Source organism: Cavia porcellus, unplaced genomic scaffold (genome assembly GCF_034190915.1).
Source record: "Cavia porcellus strain 051 isolate PalLab524CR breed Dunkin Hartley unplaced genomic scaffold, mCavPor4.1 scaffold_5, whole genome shotgun sequence".
Taxonomy (NCBI): Eukaryota; Metazoa; Chordata; class Mammalia; order Rodentia; family Caviidae; genus Cavia; species Cavia porcellus.
In genome coordinates this window covers 82,192,091-82,211,732 of record NW_026947488.1, presented here as the reverse complement: position 1 = coordinate 82,211,732, position 19,642 = coordinate 82,192,091, and the positions used below count along the sequence as shown (strand labels likewise).

The window sequence follows — 19,642 nt, the reverse complement described above, 5'->3', positions numbered from 1 at the left end:
TGGAGACAAAGAGAAACGCAAAACAGCAAAAAAGACCAAGACACAAAAGCTAAAGATTACTTTAGATTCCTCAGGGGATGATTTCACAATCTTCCCCTTCTAAGCAGACAATGGATTCTCTAGCAACATCAACAATCAGTTGAGTGTCATCCCACCTTAACTGTCCCCCAACACCCACTCAATTTATATAGCAGTCACAAACTGGCCAAATGGAGCTCTGCTGGTGGCTACAAACTTGGAGTGGCAATGTCCCTCAGCCTTCTGGGACTCCAAATGTCTTACAGCTCTGGGTCCTAGATTGCTGACTGGTGCCACTGGTTCGTGCCACCAGTCTTTGTTGCTACCAGACACTGCTGCCAGTCAATGCCTGACACCATCAGTCAATATCGTCGGTTGCTGGTCACTGCCAGACACTGCTGTTGTCAGTGCCACTGTTCTTTGTCAGCTGCTAGACTCTGGAGCTCTTCAGGGCTATCAGCCACTTGTGTTTATAGTTCTTTTTTTAAAGCAATCACTCTGTCCACACTACCCAGGATAAGAATCTCAGGATTTATAAGGCCTCAGAGTCTACACTACCTGAGAAAAAAAGCATGATTAGGTTTACAGGATCATCAGGATAAGGCTTTATTTAAACAGGGCCTGTACATGTGCCTGTGCCACAGATCAGGTCAGCTTACTGCAAGGTCTGCCCAGACCAGCCCAAGAAATGTAAGTGTAACATTGCTTATATAGCAGCAGCGGGCCTGAGATAGGTCCATATTTGAGCCTACAGATTGGCCTAAGACACCATAGGTTCAAGCCTTCTGGATGGAGCCAGCTACTTGGCTTAACTTCAAGCCCACTGTGGTCTGGGTAGACACTTCCCACAGGGAACTGCAGTTGTCATGGCAGTTCAAGGAATTTCAAGAGAAACATCTACTTGACTGACAGTGACAGCATCTCTGCAAAATGGAGGAGCTAAAAACAACCTCTAGGAAGGCCAGCTGTGTTAGCCACAGTTTCCTCAATTTTGGGGATGTTACGTTAATGATGGGCCTGGATCTTTCCCCAGATCTCTGCCAGGTTAGGGGCAGTTTTCCAGCCCTGCCTCAGAGAGGGGGCAGGAGTACCTGATGGGGCACCATGACTGACACCTGAGCTGCACCTCCTGTCAGAAGGACCTCCTGGCAGGAGTTCACTGAAGTAAACTGTCTCAGTCCATCCTCAGGGCACTTATGGAGAGTGAAGAGAAGCCAGGCAGAGGTGTGACATCCATGTGGAGAGCTTGACCTCCCTGCTTCAGAAGCCACTTTTCTGTTTCAATTATTTTGTTACCATCCATACTTGTTCTTTGGTGGCCACCTTCCTCACCACCTTTATATTTTCTCCCAACCTTCTTTTCTCTACTCCTACTTATTCTGTTTTTAACAGTACAATATAGTATAGCTGTTTTCACATTCTAATGTATCATCCATTTCCTTATCACACAACAAAAGCACAGAAAAAAGAAATAAGAAAGGGCCTCCTCACCTTCTTCTCTCTGATTTCTACAATGACTTTCCTTATCTATAGGGGGAAAAAAGGAAACACAGCAGGAGCTTCTTTAGAAAGGGGAGCCAGCATATAATGCAGCACAAAAAGTTAACAGAAGAACAAGAAAGCTTAGGGAGGGGCCTTTGCAAGACCTCTGTCTCTCTACACTGATCCACCTACCTCAAGTCCTTTTTTTCTCTATAAAGAAATGGAGAACATTTTCCAAGCCATTATTTAAAAAACTTTTCCTTCACCTTAAAAGTGAATTGGCTCTACTCTGAACTATTCTTGTTACCACTACAAATTATACACACTGATTGTCCCTTTTGTGAAAGCTTAAGATTGAAAGCATTTTAGATCTCTTTCAGACTTCTGAATACTTGCAGATATATAATGAGACACTTGAGGATAGTACCTAAGTCTAAACACAACATTCATTTATATTTCATGTATGCCTTATACACTTAGACTGAAGATAATTTTATATATTTTTAATAAAGATGCATATGAAACAAAATTTTGGAATTGTGAAATTTTCCCTTACAGGATCATGTTGGTGCTAAAAGTTTCAGATTTTGGAGTATTCTGAATTTTAGATTAGGTATGCTCAACCTGTATATCCATACATATAATACAATTATGTATAGAGTAATATATGCAGTATAAATATGCAGCTTCTTCAGTAAACAACTAAATAAGTTAAACTATGGACAATGTAGATAAACCAAATACAAGTAAGAAGTTATGAAAAATAAAAGCTTATTAAAAATGGATGCACATACACATCATGGTTACTTTATACTCAATGTGTGGCACATAATTTTTCCACAAAAAAATATGTAACTTAGGTCTTAAAAAGTACAAAACTGTCCTCTCCAGTCTAAACATTGTATAGTAAAATGTCTACAAGCAGCACACTTATCTAGGAATTTAACCAGTTAAACTTCTTGGGTCATCTTCACATCTGCTTGGACAACTGCCTGCCTTTCCTACTTCAGAACATAATTGCAGATTTATGAAATGCCTGTGTTAATATTTTTTAAACTATTTACAGTTAAATTACTTCAAACATGAGAATAAAATTCTGTAATTCCCATGAAAATTTTATTAAAATAAATACCTACTGTATGTATTCAAAACAGCAAAGCTGTTAAACACTGACCAGCTTTTTCTCACTAGGAAGCTGCTGTTCCATTGGGCTAGGCTTGCCTTATCCTCCAGCTGTACAAAAGCTCAGCCTTCAGTGATCACCTCTGTCTTACCTCCTACATAAACCCCTTTGACCATCCCATCTAGGAATCCTTTCTCCACCTTCCCCATTCTCACAAGAGACACGTACAAGGAACTTAAATCATACTATCTTGTAGAGGTATTTTGTTTTTACAATGTCATTTTATATCTTCTTCCTGACAGATGACTAGGAACTAAAGTGCAGGTATTGCTTCTTACCAATGTTTTTATTTTGTTTTGTTTCTTTTAATTTCTATCACAATGAGGCCAGTACATGGAAGGAACTCAGTTCAGGTGAGGACATCCCATGTGTTTAAACACACATCAGCACCATTTCTCAGGTGCGTATGAATAAGCACAGCCAAGAACTATCTGTCCTTACTAGTTTACACTTCAAAGGTAAACAAATGAGATGCAAGGATTTAAAAGATTTTTTCCAGATTTCCCTTACAGTTCCTGTTAAGTTGCAGTTCACATAAATATGAAGGACAAGCACTAAGAATAAAGATCAAGTTAAATAAATGGCATAATTAATGCTAAGAGGCAGCCCAAAGCAATATGCGTTACAGTCTATCTGAAAGGTGACTATAATTTCTAATTGCAATTCAACAAATTAGTGGCTAATTAAGGATTAATGGTAGAATTACTGGGAAGACTGGATGAGTAATATCTAAGGTTTGGGGTTGTGTCTCACAATTTAAGTCAATCATTTTTAAAGAGCTATTTTAAATTTATTTTAATAACTATGTGTGGATGACCAAACTAAATGGGGGAAAAAACGCTTTGCCTAAGGACAGATGTAAATTAACAAGGAGGAGAGGAGCATTGACATTGGAAGACTTTTAGCCAGATTAAATGGCTGATTTATATAAAGAGTTTAAAAAGTGCCTGGTAAGAACTGGCAAAAGTGAAAGTACTTATGCCAGTATATAATATATAGTCAGAAATTTTGCATCATGTAAGTTTCTAGGTTCTTTTCACAAGGCCTCCATAACTACTAAGTCAAACACTTGGTGGTAATCATAACTGTCTTCTTTCTTTTTTTTTTTTTTTTTTGTCTTTTTCATTTTTATCGGTACCAGGGATCGAACTCACGACCACCTGCTTGCAAGGCAGGTACTTATGCCACTGAGCTAAATCCCCAGCCCCATAACTGTCTTCTTTCACAGGAATAAATATTCTTTGCATTAAACTCCACAATTGTGTCCATTGTAATATTAACTCTCCCACTCCACCAATTCATTGCATAGTCTATGTCCGAAACAAATGTAAAACCTCTAAATTCACTGCCCTATGTTTCAGAATTATATAATTGCTAAAATATTCTTAATACTACACTGTAACAATACAATGTAATATCATACCTCTTGGATTTCTTCAGGTAAAGCATGCATGGGATAGTGACGATCCATAATTTCCCAAAATATATTGACAGAGCTCTGAAGCAAAATAATCTACAAACATTGAAGGCAATTGTTAGCATTGAAAAAACATGAAGAAAACATGAAAAAACATGAAGAAAATTCAAATTCAGATGATTTATAAATTCCTAGGAGTAACTGAATGGTGGTAATTGTTTCAACAGATGTTTGTTTCATCAGCTCAAGGTTAAAAGGTGCAACTGGGGTTTTCTCTATTATGTTGGCCAACAGAACAAGAAATCATAGATGGAGATTAATGAATTAATATTATTTCCTATTTTGGTACAACTTCGTAGTTCAATAGTTATTTCTGTTAAGGTTTACTACTGGTTATTTGTTTTGTATACAGAGAAACTTAAAATTTTAAATAGACTGATTTAATCTAGTATTTTTATATTTTTCTTCTAAAAAGCTGCTAGGAAAAATCTAAATATACTATTCTCTTTCAACAGATAAGAAAAGCAATTATGGCATCAAAGCCAGTTCAGTGAAGTACAAAAACATTTAGTCACCAAGTTAAATATGTATGAAAACAATGAACAAAAGTTGTCAAAATACCAGAAGTCAAATGCCAATTTTACCTAAGAAGGATATTTATATAATTTTATACAGATATTTCACTTTTAACAGATTTTCATTTTCTAATAAAAATAACTGCATATGAAACTCTATCACTACTCTCACAAAACCAGAAAATAAATGAAGGAGCACTTTACAGTTTTTGCTTTTGTTTTTACTCTTCCCAAAGTGGTTTCATGAGAAGGATGTTTATGTAGATCAGAGAGGAGGGTGTGCATCAGAGTCAGATGACATAAGCACATAGTTCCAGAGCAGGGAAGAAGGCCTGAGAGAGGAGGGTTACAGACAAGAGCAGTCAAAGAGTTCAGAAAGAAAAATGTCTTCTCTTTCAGGTGGTGGTAGGGAGTTACTGAAAGCTTCCTGAGATTGTGCGCATTTGATCAGAGCAGGAAAGACTGGAGATGCACAGTGCTGTATGAGAGAAACCAACTCTAGCCACAATAAAGGTGGCAGGAAAACTGGAGTTGACAAAACAAAACAAAACAAACACAGTGACATTATATTTGTAAAGTGTGCAACCACTGGTGGAAAACAGGATTCTTCATCCACTGTTAGTGACTTCATTGAGTCTCTATTTAAAACAACCGACTGGGCATGGTGGCTCAGGCACTCACACTGAGAAGCTGAGGCAAGAGGATCACTCCAAGTTCAAAGCCAACTACGTAGCTCAGGCTCAGCTTGCTTTACAGTGAGACCGTGTCTCAAAAACACAAAAACAAAAATAATTAATGAACTGTCATACCACGTAAAACAATATGAGTATCTGGTAAAGCTAACGAAAGCCAACCATTGGGGTAAAATGAACTATGCCCACATGGGCTCATAGGGTTAATCATGTAAGCTCATGTGTGGCAGATTGTCAAGTCACGTGGCAAGAGACTGGAAGCCTCTTTTTCTTATTGCTGCCATTTTATAGTGGACTCATTTTTGGTAAAATAAAAAGTAACAGTTTTAATTCTACTAGGAGTCCAATTTTTTTTTCTGATATTTCCAACTAAATCTCACCTTAAAAATAGCACCTATAAAAGTCTTTGAAAACATGGAGGGGGCTGGGGATTTAGCTCAGCGGCATAAGTGCCGGCCTTGTAAGCAGGCAGTCGTGAGTTCGATCCCTGGTACAGACAAAAAAAAAAAAAAAAAAAAAAAAAGAAAGAAAACATGGATCAGAGTGATTATCCAAACAAAGCATCATTGGAACAATTTTTATTTAGTATTTTTATTGTCTGAGAGACCATTCCAATTTATGACTTTACTAATATCAACAAGAGGAATTGGCAGGTTATGGAGCAAAAACCAGAAATTAAAATACTGTTATTAGAAAACTCTCTGCATGTAGAAAAAAATTTACAGTACTGAACTAGATTTTAAGGCATAACACACCAATCTGCTCACTAGATTACAAACAAATCCCATTTTACACAACCAAGAAGACTCGTGTATGTAACCATTAGATACATGTTTCAAGAAAATGGGTAACTTCCCCTGGTGTTAAGACAACAACACAGTTTGATATGTAATGTATTCTTTTATAGTGAATCTTAAATTCAACTGATCCTTAGGGTAATCATCTGTGCTAGCTAATTTAATTTCTATTAAGGAATGCACAAAGTTGGCTATGCAATTGATTACGACTAAGGCACCTAGGCTAAATTTCCCAAGTGACAAGGAGATGAGGCTCTACTTTCCTTAATGTTCACTGCTTCGTCATCAACTTTACATTTTGAAGAAATGGCATTTCTGAGTCCTTATGGGAAGATTTGCATATCTATGAAAAGCTTTCACAAATACTTGGTTTCTCAAGTTCTTTCCAGTTTAGCAACTGGTAAAACTGTAACTTTTAATTTATTTTTACACTGAGGGTTTTACCAAGCAAGTTTTCTCTTAGGATCTTTTACAACACACACGGAGACTGCCCTTTGGCAAGAGGTGAAGTGATACGTAGCTAGTTACATCAGCGTGTGTGAACCTGGTCTCTAACACGACCACGAAAAGGTTTGTTTTTTGAATGCAGAAACATCCTCAGTGTTCACTTCCGATTCCCTTCCTCGCACCAGTGTCACGTCGGATCATTCATTCACGTTGAGCTTTCAGGCCCTTTCGTAAAGAACCATTCCCGTGGCGTGAATCACCCACAGTGAGCAGGTCAGGGACAGGGGAAACGGGAGTTCACGGTCTAAGACTTTCCTGAAGCAGCAGGAATTTCCAAATGGAAACCAACTGCAGGGCCAGACACAGCGGAAGAAGGGCTTTGAAATCTGTTCCTTGCTAACCCGGCTCCCTCGGGACCAGACACTGCCGGAAGGTTAGGAGGAGGGAGCGGGGGTGAGAAAGCAGAGCCTCACATTCCCGGGCAGCGCTGAGCCCAGCGGGCTCGCGGGAACCAGCACGCCTCCGCTCCGGAACTGCGTCCGGGCGGACCAGGTCGTCTAGGGACTGAGGAAAACCATTGTCTCTCACCTAGACCAGGACTCCGCCGGCACCAACGGCTTTCCCGGTCTCCCGGGTGACCGCGCTGCACGTCGGCCTGACGTCAGGGCGTGGCAACGTCACAGCCCACGCCGCTTGCCGACGCGGAAGCGGAGTTCTTTCGCAGCACACTGAGTCTTACGCCGCTGGCTTGTGACCAGAGTGCTTATTTTACGTTGGCGCTGACAGCGGGGGAATGCCAGGAGTCTTGGCGACTGCTAACGTAGAAGAGAAATGATGCAGGGGTGGCTTGTAGTCCTACCTCTTGCCCTTTGCCCCAGGCTACCTGTGGCTGAGAGCAGCAGGCAGTTGATCGTTATTGAGAAGAGAGAAAAGATTCTTGGACAGATCATTGGACATAGAGGTCAGTGGAAGCACTGGTTTCAAATCACTATGAAAGGTGTGGGTAAAATTTTTATCCTGGTCCAAAAGTAGTCAACACGAAGGACTTAGTTTAAAAAGTATTTTTGAGATACCCTAGTGCACACTTTTATGGAAAGCTGACTGCCTTTACAAGTGACTTTTTCTTCATAACTTATTCGATTATCGATGACCTACTGTGCAACACAGTAGGGTGATTGCTCTGTGACTAAATGGTGATTCATTCACACTCCACATCTTTCACTTTTGAAAATTATATGAGATCCAAAATGTAGCTCTTCCAAGAACCAAAGAAAACATTCACGGTTTCCCAGTAAAAGAGCTAATTATTACTGAAGAAAATGGATAGCCCCTGGAAAGTAATCAAATGATGCCGAGCAGTACTAGTACAATACTCAAACTGCTGATAGCTACTTATTAATGAAAATGACAGCATGAAGTACTGAATACTTCGCAAAAGCCTTGTTGCTCAGGTTACTAAAAATCAAGCAGATAGATATACCATGTACACTTACCCTGGTTTTGTTTTTTACACCGGTACCTGGGATCTAACTCACGACCACGCACTTGCAAGGCAGGCGCTTATGCCGCTGAGCTAAATTCCCAGCCCAACCTAGCTGAGTTTTAACTGCAACATCAGCCATTGATTTTGTTTCTACTCCCTCAAAGAGGATTCATCACCTAGAAAAAATAGGCAGTAATTAAAAGATTGCAAACAAGAAAAAGACAGACTGTCAACGAAGTAGCCAAGCACAGCATGCTTGTATGAGAATTTTCATCATCCTCATCCTGTTTCTTTAAAGGTCAGTGAATGTTAAGACTTTGCTTATTTTGTAATAATGGAGGTTTAGACATAACGCACAAATAATAATGCATCTAAATACATTGGACACATCCCTAAAGCAAGATCACTGTGTTCTGAGATTGGTTTTGATAGTACAGTCATGCTTCACTTAACCCAGAGATTTTGTTTTTCAGACATCATATAGTATGCTTATGCAAACCTAGTCTAGATGCCTATTTTACACATAGACTACACAATGTATATGCATATGTACATTTATATGTGTATGTATATAATTCACTATCGCTCCTAGAGACATAATGAACACAACATGCTTACTTCAAATGCAAGAAATAATTATGCAATCAAGAGATGGCAAACTCAAGATGTATGAGGCTGCTCCTTAAGCAACAGCGTTTTGTTTCGTAATAAATTTTTTATAAGTACAACAAGTATACTCTAAATGATTTTTTTCTTTGTACCAGGAATCGAACTCAGGATCTCACACTTGCCAGGCACATGCTATGCCTCTGAATTGTATTCTTGGTCCCTCTAAATGAAAAATAAAAAGAGAGAGAGAGAGAGAGAGAGAGAAAGAAAGAAATCGCAGCTAGTCAGGAGATTGAGGCAGAAGGCAGGCATCAATAGTGATGAAAATATTTCAATTCCTTTATTTTTTTTACTTATGTATGTATTTATGATGGCACTAGATACTGAACCCAAGGTCCACTGAACTATATCCCCACTCCTCTTGATTTTAAGTAGAGACGGTCTTGGTAAATTGCTCGGGCTGGCTTCAAACCTTCAGTCTTTCTGCCTCAGCCACTAGAGACACTGGGATTGCAGCTGTGCACGGGCATGCCTAGATCAACAGTGGTGCATCACTGATCAAAACCTTGTTATACAGTACATGACTGTAGTAACTAATAACAATAATACTACCTGTTGAGTACTTTTTGTATATGATAAGGAGAGGAAACACTTTAGGAAAGGAAGAATATCAGCTGAAAGGCTATAATTCACTCATTTAATTTTATCAGTGCTTATTCATCTACACATTGCCTTAAGACCAATTTCTTTTCCACTGTAAATGTCCCTTACATTTGCACTGTCCAATAAGACAGCCATATGTGGTTATTTATTTTTGAAAAAACCTTAAAATTCCCTTGCTATATTATAGTAGCATATTTCATGTACTCAGTAGTCACATGTGGCTACCATGTAAGACAGCACAGATACAGAACATTTTCAGCATTGTAAAAAACTTAGTTGGACAGTGACAAACTCATCTGAGTTACTTTTCTCATTGCTGGGACAAAATACCCAACACCCAAAGTTAAAGGAGGAAAGGTTTATTTAGCTCACAGTTTGTAGTGTTGCAGGAAAATTCCCAAGCCAAGCCAAACCAAACCAAAGGAAGACTCTTTGCACCAAGGAGATAAGAAGGCAGGACTGTTGGATCTTAACGCCAATGGAGTGTTGTGAGATAATTCCTCAAGGGCAACAATGCTGAATTTAGGAAGAGTTTAGTTTATATAAAATTTAGAAGTGGGAGATACAAAGCAAGTGACTAAATGTTACATAATTGATTATATACCTTGAGTCATATACTGACAGGCAGGCTAGTCTTGAAACAAAGGGATTGTTTATTTTAATATAGAAACACTCTGGGAACACAAAAGGGACCTTAGAGAGTGAGCATAGTCACAGGCCCTTGAATTAGCCCAGGGTGCCTTAAGGTATAGACAGTTACTCTGACTCATTGCTCATCAGAGGTATTCAGCTGGGCTGTAGACACTGTCAAGGTCAATTGAATTTAGCAGAAATAGCAGAACAGACACTTAGTCAGGGACTTCTAATTGACCGTGAACTATATATAAGTCTGCTGTCTTATAAATGTGTTCCTATGTTACAGTTGTGCCCCAACAGTAGAGGTTTGAGTCTATAATCAGTTGAGTACAAGGTAGGGTGGCACATGGCAGAGAGGCAACAGTTTGTGGCAGCAGAAGACAGCAAACTCAGTAAGAGGGAGGGAGGGAGCAAGCCTCTTTCCTTCCCTTATATTGTATGTAGGCTACCCTCGGCCGAGTGTAGCACTCACACTCTTTGGTTTTTTTTTTGTTTTTTTTTTTGTTTTTTTTTTTTTGTCTTTTTCATTTTTATCGGTACCAGGGATCGAACTCACGACCGACTGCTTGCAAGGCAGGTGCTTATGTCACTGAGCTAAATCCCCAGCCCCAGCACTCACACTCTTAATCCCTGCATTGCACTAGGATTCAGTCACAAACTCTAGCTCCAGCTACTTCCAAAAAGCCCACCCCCATCCCCATGACCATATGAGGATTTGGGAGTACAGACACAAACTATAACAAGACCCAGTAAAATTTTCAAGGGAAAATAGCATATAGTTATAATAAATACTCTTTTTTTAAAAATCTTTTTATTTTTATTGGTACCGGGGATTGAACTCACGACCACCTGCTTGCAAGAAAAAATATGATTTTTGAAAAAGATGAAATATTGCAGGAGTATTATAAAATAAATTTTAAAAAAAAACCAAACCTGTCCTGTGTTTTTCCCCTTCTTGGTTCTCTGTTGATCTCAATCTTTTCCTTTATCTCTTTCCAAGTTTCTCACCTTTTTTCCCCCACTTAAAATATTCCCAGCATTGGGCACATATTGAATAAAATTTTGGGTTATCTTGTTCTTAACTTTTTTTTTTCTGGTGCTGAGGATCAACTCCAGGGCTACACATACACTAGGCACATGCTCTATCACTGAGTTGAAACCCTATAATCCCACCTGACATTCTTACTTTTTAAATCATTGAAATTTCACTTTTAATGTCTTTTTTTTTTTTTTTTTGTCTTTTTCATTTTTATCGGGACCGGGGATCGAACTCACGACCGCCTGCTTGCAAGGCAGGTGCTTATGCCGCTGAGCTAAATCCCCAGCCCCTTAATGTCTTTTTAAATTTTTTTAAAGAGAATAAAACAAAACAGAACACAACAAAGCAGATCAAAACAAAACAATGCAAGCAACATAGGATTTCAAAATAAGAGAACGGGAAATCAGCAGTGGCTACCGTGTCTTTTGTTTTCTTTGAAATATCATCCATATCTTCACCTGCAATGAATTTAAACAAAACAAAATAGTTTAAAACCCATCCAAAGAATGAAAGCATTACAGGGCCTTCAAAACAGACAACAGGAAAATCAACAATGGCTACCATAATGTGTCTTGTTCTCTTCAAAATAGCTGTCTATACCTTCACACATATTGAAATTAAATAATAGAAAACAGACTAAAACCAATCAAAACAAAGAATAAAAACATTACTGAACTTCAAAGCCAGATGATAGAAAATCAGCAATGGCTACCATAATGTCTTGTTCTCTTCTAAGTAGCTGTTGATACAATCACACATAATAAAATCAATTCTTGTAAACTCTTTAGGAGAGTTCTAGGCATGTATAAGCCTATACATGTACATCTGTCCTTTCTGTATTAGAGGGGAAAACAAAACAAAGCAAAACAAAAAACAAGATACAAAAGAGACAAATAACAGTAACAAAGAGCCCAAAACAATAATAATATAGGCTTTTAAAACAAGGTGCTAGGAACATAATTAAGGTCATTTTGCACAGTTATCTTCAAAAGAGTTACTCAGATTACCAGATATAAACACTCAAAATTGACCTGATCCCATGAATGTTAGCTGTTTTGTTCCAAGAACTAACAGAATTAGTAGTACAATCATTTTAGCTATCTTATGTGTATATATACAAATTTATATATTTTTTCTTTCCCTTCCTGAGTTACTTTCCCCCCTGAAGAGTTTCTTATCCTTTCACAGCATTTATTGAAGATTTTGTATCTTACTTACTCTTAACAATGCATTAATAACCAAGTTAAATCTTCTTTTTTTTTTTTTTTTTTTTGTCTTTTTCCTTTTTACCGGTACCAGGGATCGAACTCACTACTGCCTGCTTTCAAGGCAGGCGCTAATGCCGCTGAGCTAAACCCCCAGCCCCTAAATCTTCTTAAATGCTTTCGTGACCCTTTATTGTTTTTTAACTTGTGAGTCTATGACCCCGAAAGAAAAAAAAAATGTTCTCTAGTTTTCAGCATGTCTAAAAAGGACTAAAGCTTTCTCCATGGCCTGTAGATCTTTGTGTTGGTTTATGAGAATATAGTCACTGTGCTTTTGTTATCAATAGGAATTCACCTGAGATATTTATTTAGCAGGATGTTGTCATTTATGCCATTCATCTTGGTAAACTGCTCTCCTTTTCCATTCGACCTAAGAAAGACACGTAGACTGTATATTTAGTTTGCAAGTCTGATAAAATTATCAGAAATCTACCGGAGACTGCTAATTTTAAAGGGAGCTCAGGGCTGTAAAAAGGGAATATGGCAAAATTAACTCCAACTTCCTTCTTATCCCAACTCTGTCTCCTGTGATACTTGAATAAAATGTTTGCAAATAGTCCTAGGTTGGAAATGCAGCTTGCAACGCTATTTTTGGGTTTCAAACAATGCAAGAGCAGAATTTTTTAAAAGCTAACATTAGGCTCTTTATTTGCCAGGCACTTCATACACAATGTCTCATTTAATTGAGAACTCTTCCAAACATAACTACGTCAGATACTACCTACTGTTTACTTTCATCCAAATGATGGAAGCAGTTCAGGACATGGCCCAACATGCGAGCACAGACGTGCACTTGGACTCAGTGTAAGCATAAATGTAAGCACCTGGGCCTTCCATCTTGGGTTTGCCAACTGCCAGCCAATTGGTACCCAAGGAGCATCAGCCTACTGGGGATTAGAAACATATGTATGGATATACAAAGCATTTAATTCTGTAAGTTAACTTTGCCTTAGACTTTCATCAGGATGTTTCCCAAATAACTTCCAATTTTCAAAAAAGGTCAACTACAAGGGATTACTTGCTTTGGTTTACTTTGACACATTTTCTTATCACCAAGCTGTGCACTGGAGTTTCTAAACACTTTTTCTTAACTGCTATTAACTTTTTGGACTCCTCTATGAAGCTGTTTTGCATAGGTAAACACCAAATAAATACGAGGTAAATTCAATCATAAAATATAATTTGTAGGTTTGTGCTGTATATCTTTAATACATCCTACGTACAGTGCAAATGTGAATAAACAATGAAATAAAGATCAGTGTTTAAATAGCATTTCTCTCTAGTTCAAATGCTTTGTCATCCGGACAGGAATAACTTCTCTATCAAATTCACATTGTATTTTATTTTAAGAATGTAGTTATTTGGGCCTGTGATTTAACTCAACAGCGTAAGTGCCTGCGTTGCAGTGCGTGGTCCTGAGTTCGATTTCTGATACCAAAAAAAAAATAAGTAAAATATATATAATTATTTGCCAGGGATTTAGCTCAGGGGCATAAGCACCTGCATGGCAAGTGCAAGGTACTAAGTTTGATCCCTAGAACAAATAAATAAAAGAATAATATTATTGAACAAAATTTCCATCTTTGGCCCTTAAATATAAATGTCTACTCTAAGATACAAAAAGTAAGTCATGCACTACAGCAAAACTTTTGATGGTTATAAGTGGATTTTCTTCTAGCCTGCTCACTACTGTTAACAGCTTTATCTAAAAATGTACTATTTGCCAAAATATAATATTTGTTATATGAATACATTTTAAAACACAAAAGGAATAAAGCTCTAATGGTGTTCATAACACTTGTAATAAATTTGATGCTCAAAATATGGCACTGATAACTCTTTCAGAGATTACTCTGTAATGTAAATTACCCAAGTTCCTTTTTTTAAACTTAGCATCCAAAATCCAGTCTACAAGCACTTAATAAATGTTAATGAATTCAAAGACTAAAAGTTGCTAATTGCCTTATGCATTTAAAAACTTTTGTAGAAAATAGTATTTATGTGTTTAATGTAATTTTTTTTTTATTTCTGAAATTTCCATGCAATTCCAATGAGGAATGTGAGATCTAATTCACACTAGTTTGAGTCATTGAGTGGCTAATCACTGGCTAATCCAGTCAATCACTGGAAGTGATTCTAGTCTCCCTTAGTGGAGATGAAGTTTGTTTCTGTACCTATAATTTTAGATGGCTACTGAATTTATAAGAAACAAAGGAAAGAAATTTTCTTGTCATTATGACTCTATTAGTAGAAAGATTTAATGCCATTAAACAAATTGTGAATCAGAAAGAATATATTGTGAACTACTGACATAAAACGTTTAGTGTTGTCAGATATATCAAAAAAGATTAAACATTATAGTAGCCTATTTTACAAAGGTATAGAGCCAGTAGCACTCTGAAGCACTGCTGTTAGAATAAAGCATTAGTACCTTTACTACATTTTAAACTCCTTAAAATGTTCATTATTATTATAGTGGGCACCAGGTCCCCCATCTTCCTTTTGTTCAGGAATCCAGGTCTCCTTGGCCTTCTCCCCTACTCCCAAGCATTTACTCCCAAGTATTTAGCCCAAATCCATGAATGAGAATTTCTGCTACTCCTTTTTCCCTACCAGTGATTAAATCAAGAATGAGCCTATGGCCTCATTTTGACCCAAGAGGCTCGAAAAGATTATGGGAAACTTTGGAGAATTCTTATAAGCACATGTAGTTAGTATCCATCACACATCTTACTTATAATGTTTAAAAACTGAAAATACTAAAATGTGAAATAAATCGATTTGTTCAAAGATTGCTCAACTGTTAGGTTGATACAGTCCTTTGATGATGAGAATGTCTCATATAGTTCTGTGTGGGGTAGCCAAGTTAAAAGTATTAAAGATACATTCTAAATAGCATCCTAAATATACATTTTATTAGTTACTTCTGTAAATGCATATTGCACTAGAATATAAGACTGCCTGACAGAATCAACAAAGGAGCTAAAAAAACAAAAACAAAAACTTGAGGAAACCTGAAACAGACCTTTAAGAAGCTCAAACAGACACCAAAACTCTAGAAAGCCAGAGAGGCTCTGTCTTTCAGATTCACCACTGTTCTTAAGTTCCATCACTTAGCACTGGCAGCCGCTGCCCCTGGGCAGCAGAGCGGCTGGTGGTTGACAATCCATTTAAAGGAAGAGCTGGCTTTTGTTCCCAAGCTTCATTTAAAAGAATGCCAGGAAATGGCCTTCTTTAGCATATCTTGAGTTACCTGCGGAGCCCTTGAGACCCTGTAAATTGTCTCACTTCGAGTTAGGTATGTGCCTGTTGACCAACCATGGGGACTAACAAAAACCAGACAGAATGACACTTCCCTTTCTGACTACACTTCCGGAGAAACAGAGGCAGCCGCAGAAGCCCCAGGGGAAGGGCAGTCACGTCCCAGAAGAGAGGAAGTGTGCTAAGAAAAGTAAACATTGCCTATATGCAGTGAAGTGAGAATCACAATTAGCTAGAGCAATATTTAAAACATTAATCAGGACTCTTGGTCTCTCTTCCCACCTAAAGTACGCTCTGAGAAATTTTTTGTTTTGTCGTCTGTTTGTTGGACGGAGTGCATCGCTATTCAGGATTGAACCCAGGAACTTTTAAAAAAATTTTTAAAAAGTTTTTTGAGACAGGTTCTTGCCAAGTTGTCCAGGCAGGACTTGAACTTCCAATTCTCCTGCTTTATCCTCCTTCAGCGATGAAATTACAAGGGTGCACCACCACATCCAAGTACATACATTGAAAAAATATATCCATATTTAAAAGCCATGGCACAGTCATACAATTTTAACTATTCTGGGAGGCTGAGGCAGGAGTACTGCAAATTCAAGTGCAGCCTGGGCAATCTAGAAAGATCAAAAGGAGTAAGTGGGTTGGGGGAGGTGCAGCTCAGTGTAAGGCCCTGTGTTCAATCCTTAGTACTACAAAAACCAAAAAAACCAATCAAGCAAACAAAAACTTTATATATGGCTTGTATTTCACCCCTGAAAAATTATGTTAGTTGTATAATAGCAAAATTGATAGCACAGGCCTCACAATAACTGGAAAATACAGAACACAGATTCTCTCGATCAGTTTAATAAAAAATTTAAAATAGTTTTCGACCTTTCAGTTAAATGGGGGTAGTTTGTATTAAACCATCTTGGTATCGTCTTTGTTTTGCCTTCCAAACTCGATTTATTTGAAAATCTACAAATTTCAAATTATGTAAATACCATAAAGCGCTGATTAGGAAAATACTCTGCTCTTTGTAGAGAAAGAACTTAGGCTCTGGGGTCTGATGCCCGTCGGGCTTTGTAGTCACTATAGAACAAAGGTCTTTCTGGTTAGTACGCCAGCGATTTTAAACTAAAACACTGGCCTTGGGAGGCGTGACGGCATGAGCTACATCACGACTCTGCTATTCTGATTAGTCCTCGTGCAGTGGATGAAGCCACTTCCCGAAGCCGCCCCCTCGGTTCCCTTCTTCGCACGCCCGTCTCCGAGCCGCCCCGGCGGGGCCCCCGACGCTTCCTCGGGAAGTTTTCCAGCCGAGGTGACGGGCAGCGCAGCCCCGCTCCCCCTGCGCCGCACACATCCTGTCGGAGCGGCTTTTATTACTCGGCGTTACCCCGTTCCGGTAACAAGGGGACGCTGTGAACTCACTCCCGTCCCGAAACCTAGCGTGACTGCCCTCCCCGCCGGGGCTGTAAAAGTGGAAGCCGGGCGCCGCCCTGCAGCAGCACCTGCGCCGCCCGCGGGCCGAGGCCGCCGGAGCACGAAGTGCGTGCGGCCGCCAGCCTGCAGGTCACGCAACGGGGCCGCCGCCGCCGCCCGCGCCCTCCCCGCTTGCGTGCGCACCCGCGGCTCCCGGCCGCCCGGATCCCGCCTCGCGTGCCGACTCGGCCGCGTAATCCGCCCAGGAATCCGATTCTGGGCGGCCCCGGCCCGAGCGGGCACCGCCCTCGCCAGAACGCGCTCGTTCCCATCTGCGACTCTGACCCGCGAACTTCTCGAAGGGAGGGAGCGGGCCGACGGGCGGGGACTCGGCCGGGCGCGGGGACCCCCGGAAGGGGCGCCCGTGCGACCCCGTCTCCGGCCCCGTCGTGCGGGAAGCAGGGTGCGGCCGGCAGGGCCGCGGGGTCTGGAAGGTCGGGTCACTGGCCCACATCTGGGCCCCGTCTCTGGAGCGCGTTCGGGGCAGCGGCCCGGGAGGAGGGGCGTCAGCGTCGCAGGCACGAACGCTCGGGGCGGGCGTGCAGGCGAGAGGAAGCGCGTGTCGTGACGGGCGGCGATGAGATCAGGCAGAATAACCGCAGCGTCGGGCCGGGAAATGCCTGCAGTCACGCAGCAGCTGCCAGGCCCGGGCGCAGAGTCCCGGGGCTCCGCCGCCCCGAGCGCCGGCTTTACCCGAGGGATCCGGGGGCGGAGCAGTGCCTGCCGGCCAGGGCCGTGGGGGCCTCGGAACTCCTCCGAGGGGGCGGCCGGGGAGCGGGGAGCCCGGAAGAAAGCGGAACAAAGTGGGTCGTGCACGTGAAGGGGCTGGATGATATTAGTAAATAAACTTTCGAGGCACACGGTAGAAGTCACCTTTGTGAATCACTGTTGAACACGGTGCTCTCAGTAGGTACTGTAAAAACCACTGTCAGGTTGAAACTCGGAGATCATTAAAATACGCCTTTCATTTGTTTATGTTCATTCAACAGGCAATACACACAGCTTGCATATGCGTGCATGAAATTTAATTCATACACAAATCTGGAGGCATGGTTTGGCAAGAGGAATAATTGTGAGTTCAGTAAGAGTCACGAGGTACAGTCATTACTTAAAAGGACAAATGAACTGGAAAAAAATTCAGTTCATGACAGGAAGAAGCCATTATATTCATCTTTTCATGGTCTTAAACATCTTGTTCCAAATCGACAATAACATACAGCAGAAATTTCTAATTAGGTTTAGAAAATGCAAGTATTCAGCTGTGCTAGTCAAACATTTAAAAAAAAAAAAAAACCCAGTCTTATACAGTCATTCATATACCTACACCCCACCTCCCCCGGTTCTGCGGGTTTTGCATGCTATGCACACTGCACTGAGCTACAGCTCCAGCCTCTGCAAATCATTCTTTTACTTATATATATAATTTACTGGTAGGTTTGCCACTGTGTAACCATTAGGATTAATCACACTGCACAGAAAAATCTCTGCTCTGAATTTTATGAGAATTGCTATTTTCAGAGATTGTAATGTTGATGTGCTCTGCATTCAGGAAGGGCTTAATTGAGTCTGTTTAACAAACTGCATCGAATTAATATATCAAAAAAAGGAAGGAAGGAATTCACGCGTAGGCAGTGTTCTCTAATGGCTGGAGCCACGAGCCGAATTGTCATGGGTGAGTCGTGCCGGCCCTGCCACTGACTCACGTGGGATACTGGTATGGTGGAAGTAAGACTTACAACATGCCTTCCTTGCCAGAGGTGGGGTAAGCAGTACCTTACCACAAGTGCTTTGAGTCCTTGGGAGGAAAGGTGATGTTCAGTTATTATAAATAGTACACCACTATTAAGACAATCATACCTAAGATTACAAGCGTATAACATCTACAACTTTACCACTAGTTTTCTAAATTGGACATAGTCAAGTACTAACACAGTATGGAAGGCTGAATATTTAAGCAAAATATCTGCCCCAATGCCCTTTATTTCATTGTTCAACAAATAGCTCAGGATATGCAATGGACATTTGAAACAATTGGTATTACTCTAATATTAGTAATAGAATTATATGTAATACATAGTATTATCTACTAATACTAATACACTATTTAGTAGTATCTGTGATGGTATTTTCTCAGCTGAGACCTGACCTACAAAGTGTTTAGGAGAAAACCTAATTTTTGATGATTCAACTTAAAAGGGGCTGGAGATTTAGCTCAGGGTCATAAGCGCCTTCCTTGAAAGCAGGCAGTTGTGAGTTTGATCCCTGGTACCGATACAAAGGAAAAAGAAAAAAAAAGTTAATTTTATTTGTACATTTTAGATATACAAAGTGATAACATTCATCGGAGGGAATTTTACCAGTACATGTTGTATCTTAATTCTTCTTTTAATTTGTAGAACCTTGAAAGCAAGGGAATTCCTTGGTGTGATTTTGTTACTGAATAGCTAAAGGTTTAGGATTTGAAATTTATTCAACATATTAAGACAGCCTCTTTGTGTCAGGCCTTGTTCTAGGGCATAGTACAATGAACAGACAAAACATTAATGGTTAAATGTTTTTGGTCTTTTTTAAAAGATAATTCTCCACAAGAATACTAACTCCTTGCACACTC

At 39.9% G+C, this 19,642-nt stretch overlaps 1 protein-coding gene across 1 annotated transcript in view; it reads right to left on the bottom strand.

Annotated features, from left to right (window-relative positions):
• The window catches only part of Lekr1 (leucine, glutamate and lysine rich 1), a 188,704-nt gene extending 180,038 nt beyond the window's left edge, over positions 1-8,666 (bottom strand). The window contains 3 exon segments of the mRNA XM_063249239.1: positions 4,107-4,196; positions 5,748-5,854; positions 7,200-8,666. Coding sequence (XP_063105309.1) covers positions 4,107-4,196; positions 5,748-5,783 — 126 coding nt within the window. The 5' untranslated portion in view covers positions 5,784-5,854; positions 7,200-8,666.
• Positions 8,667-19,642: the final 10,976 nt, after the last annotated feature.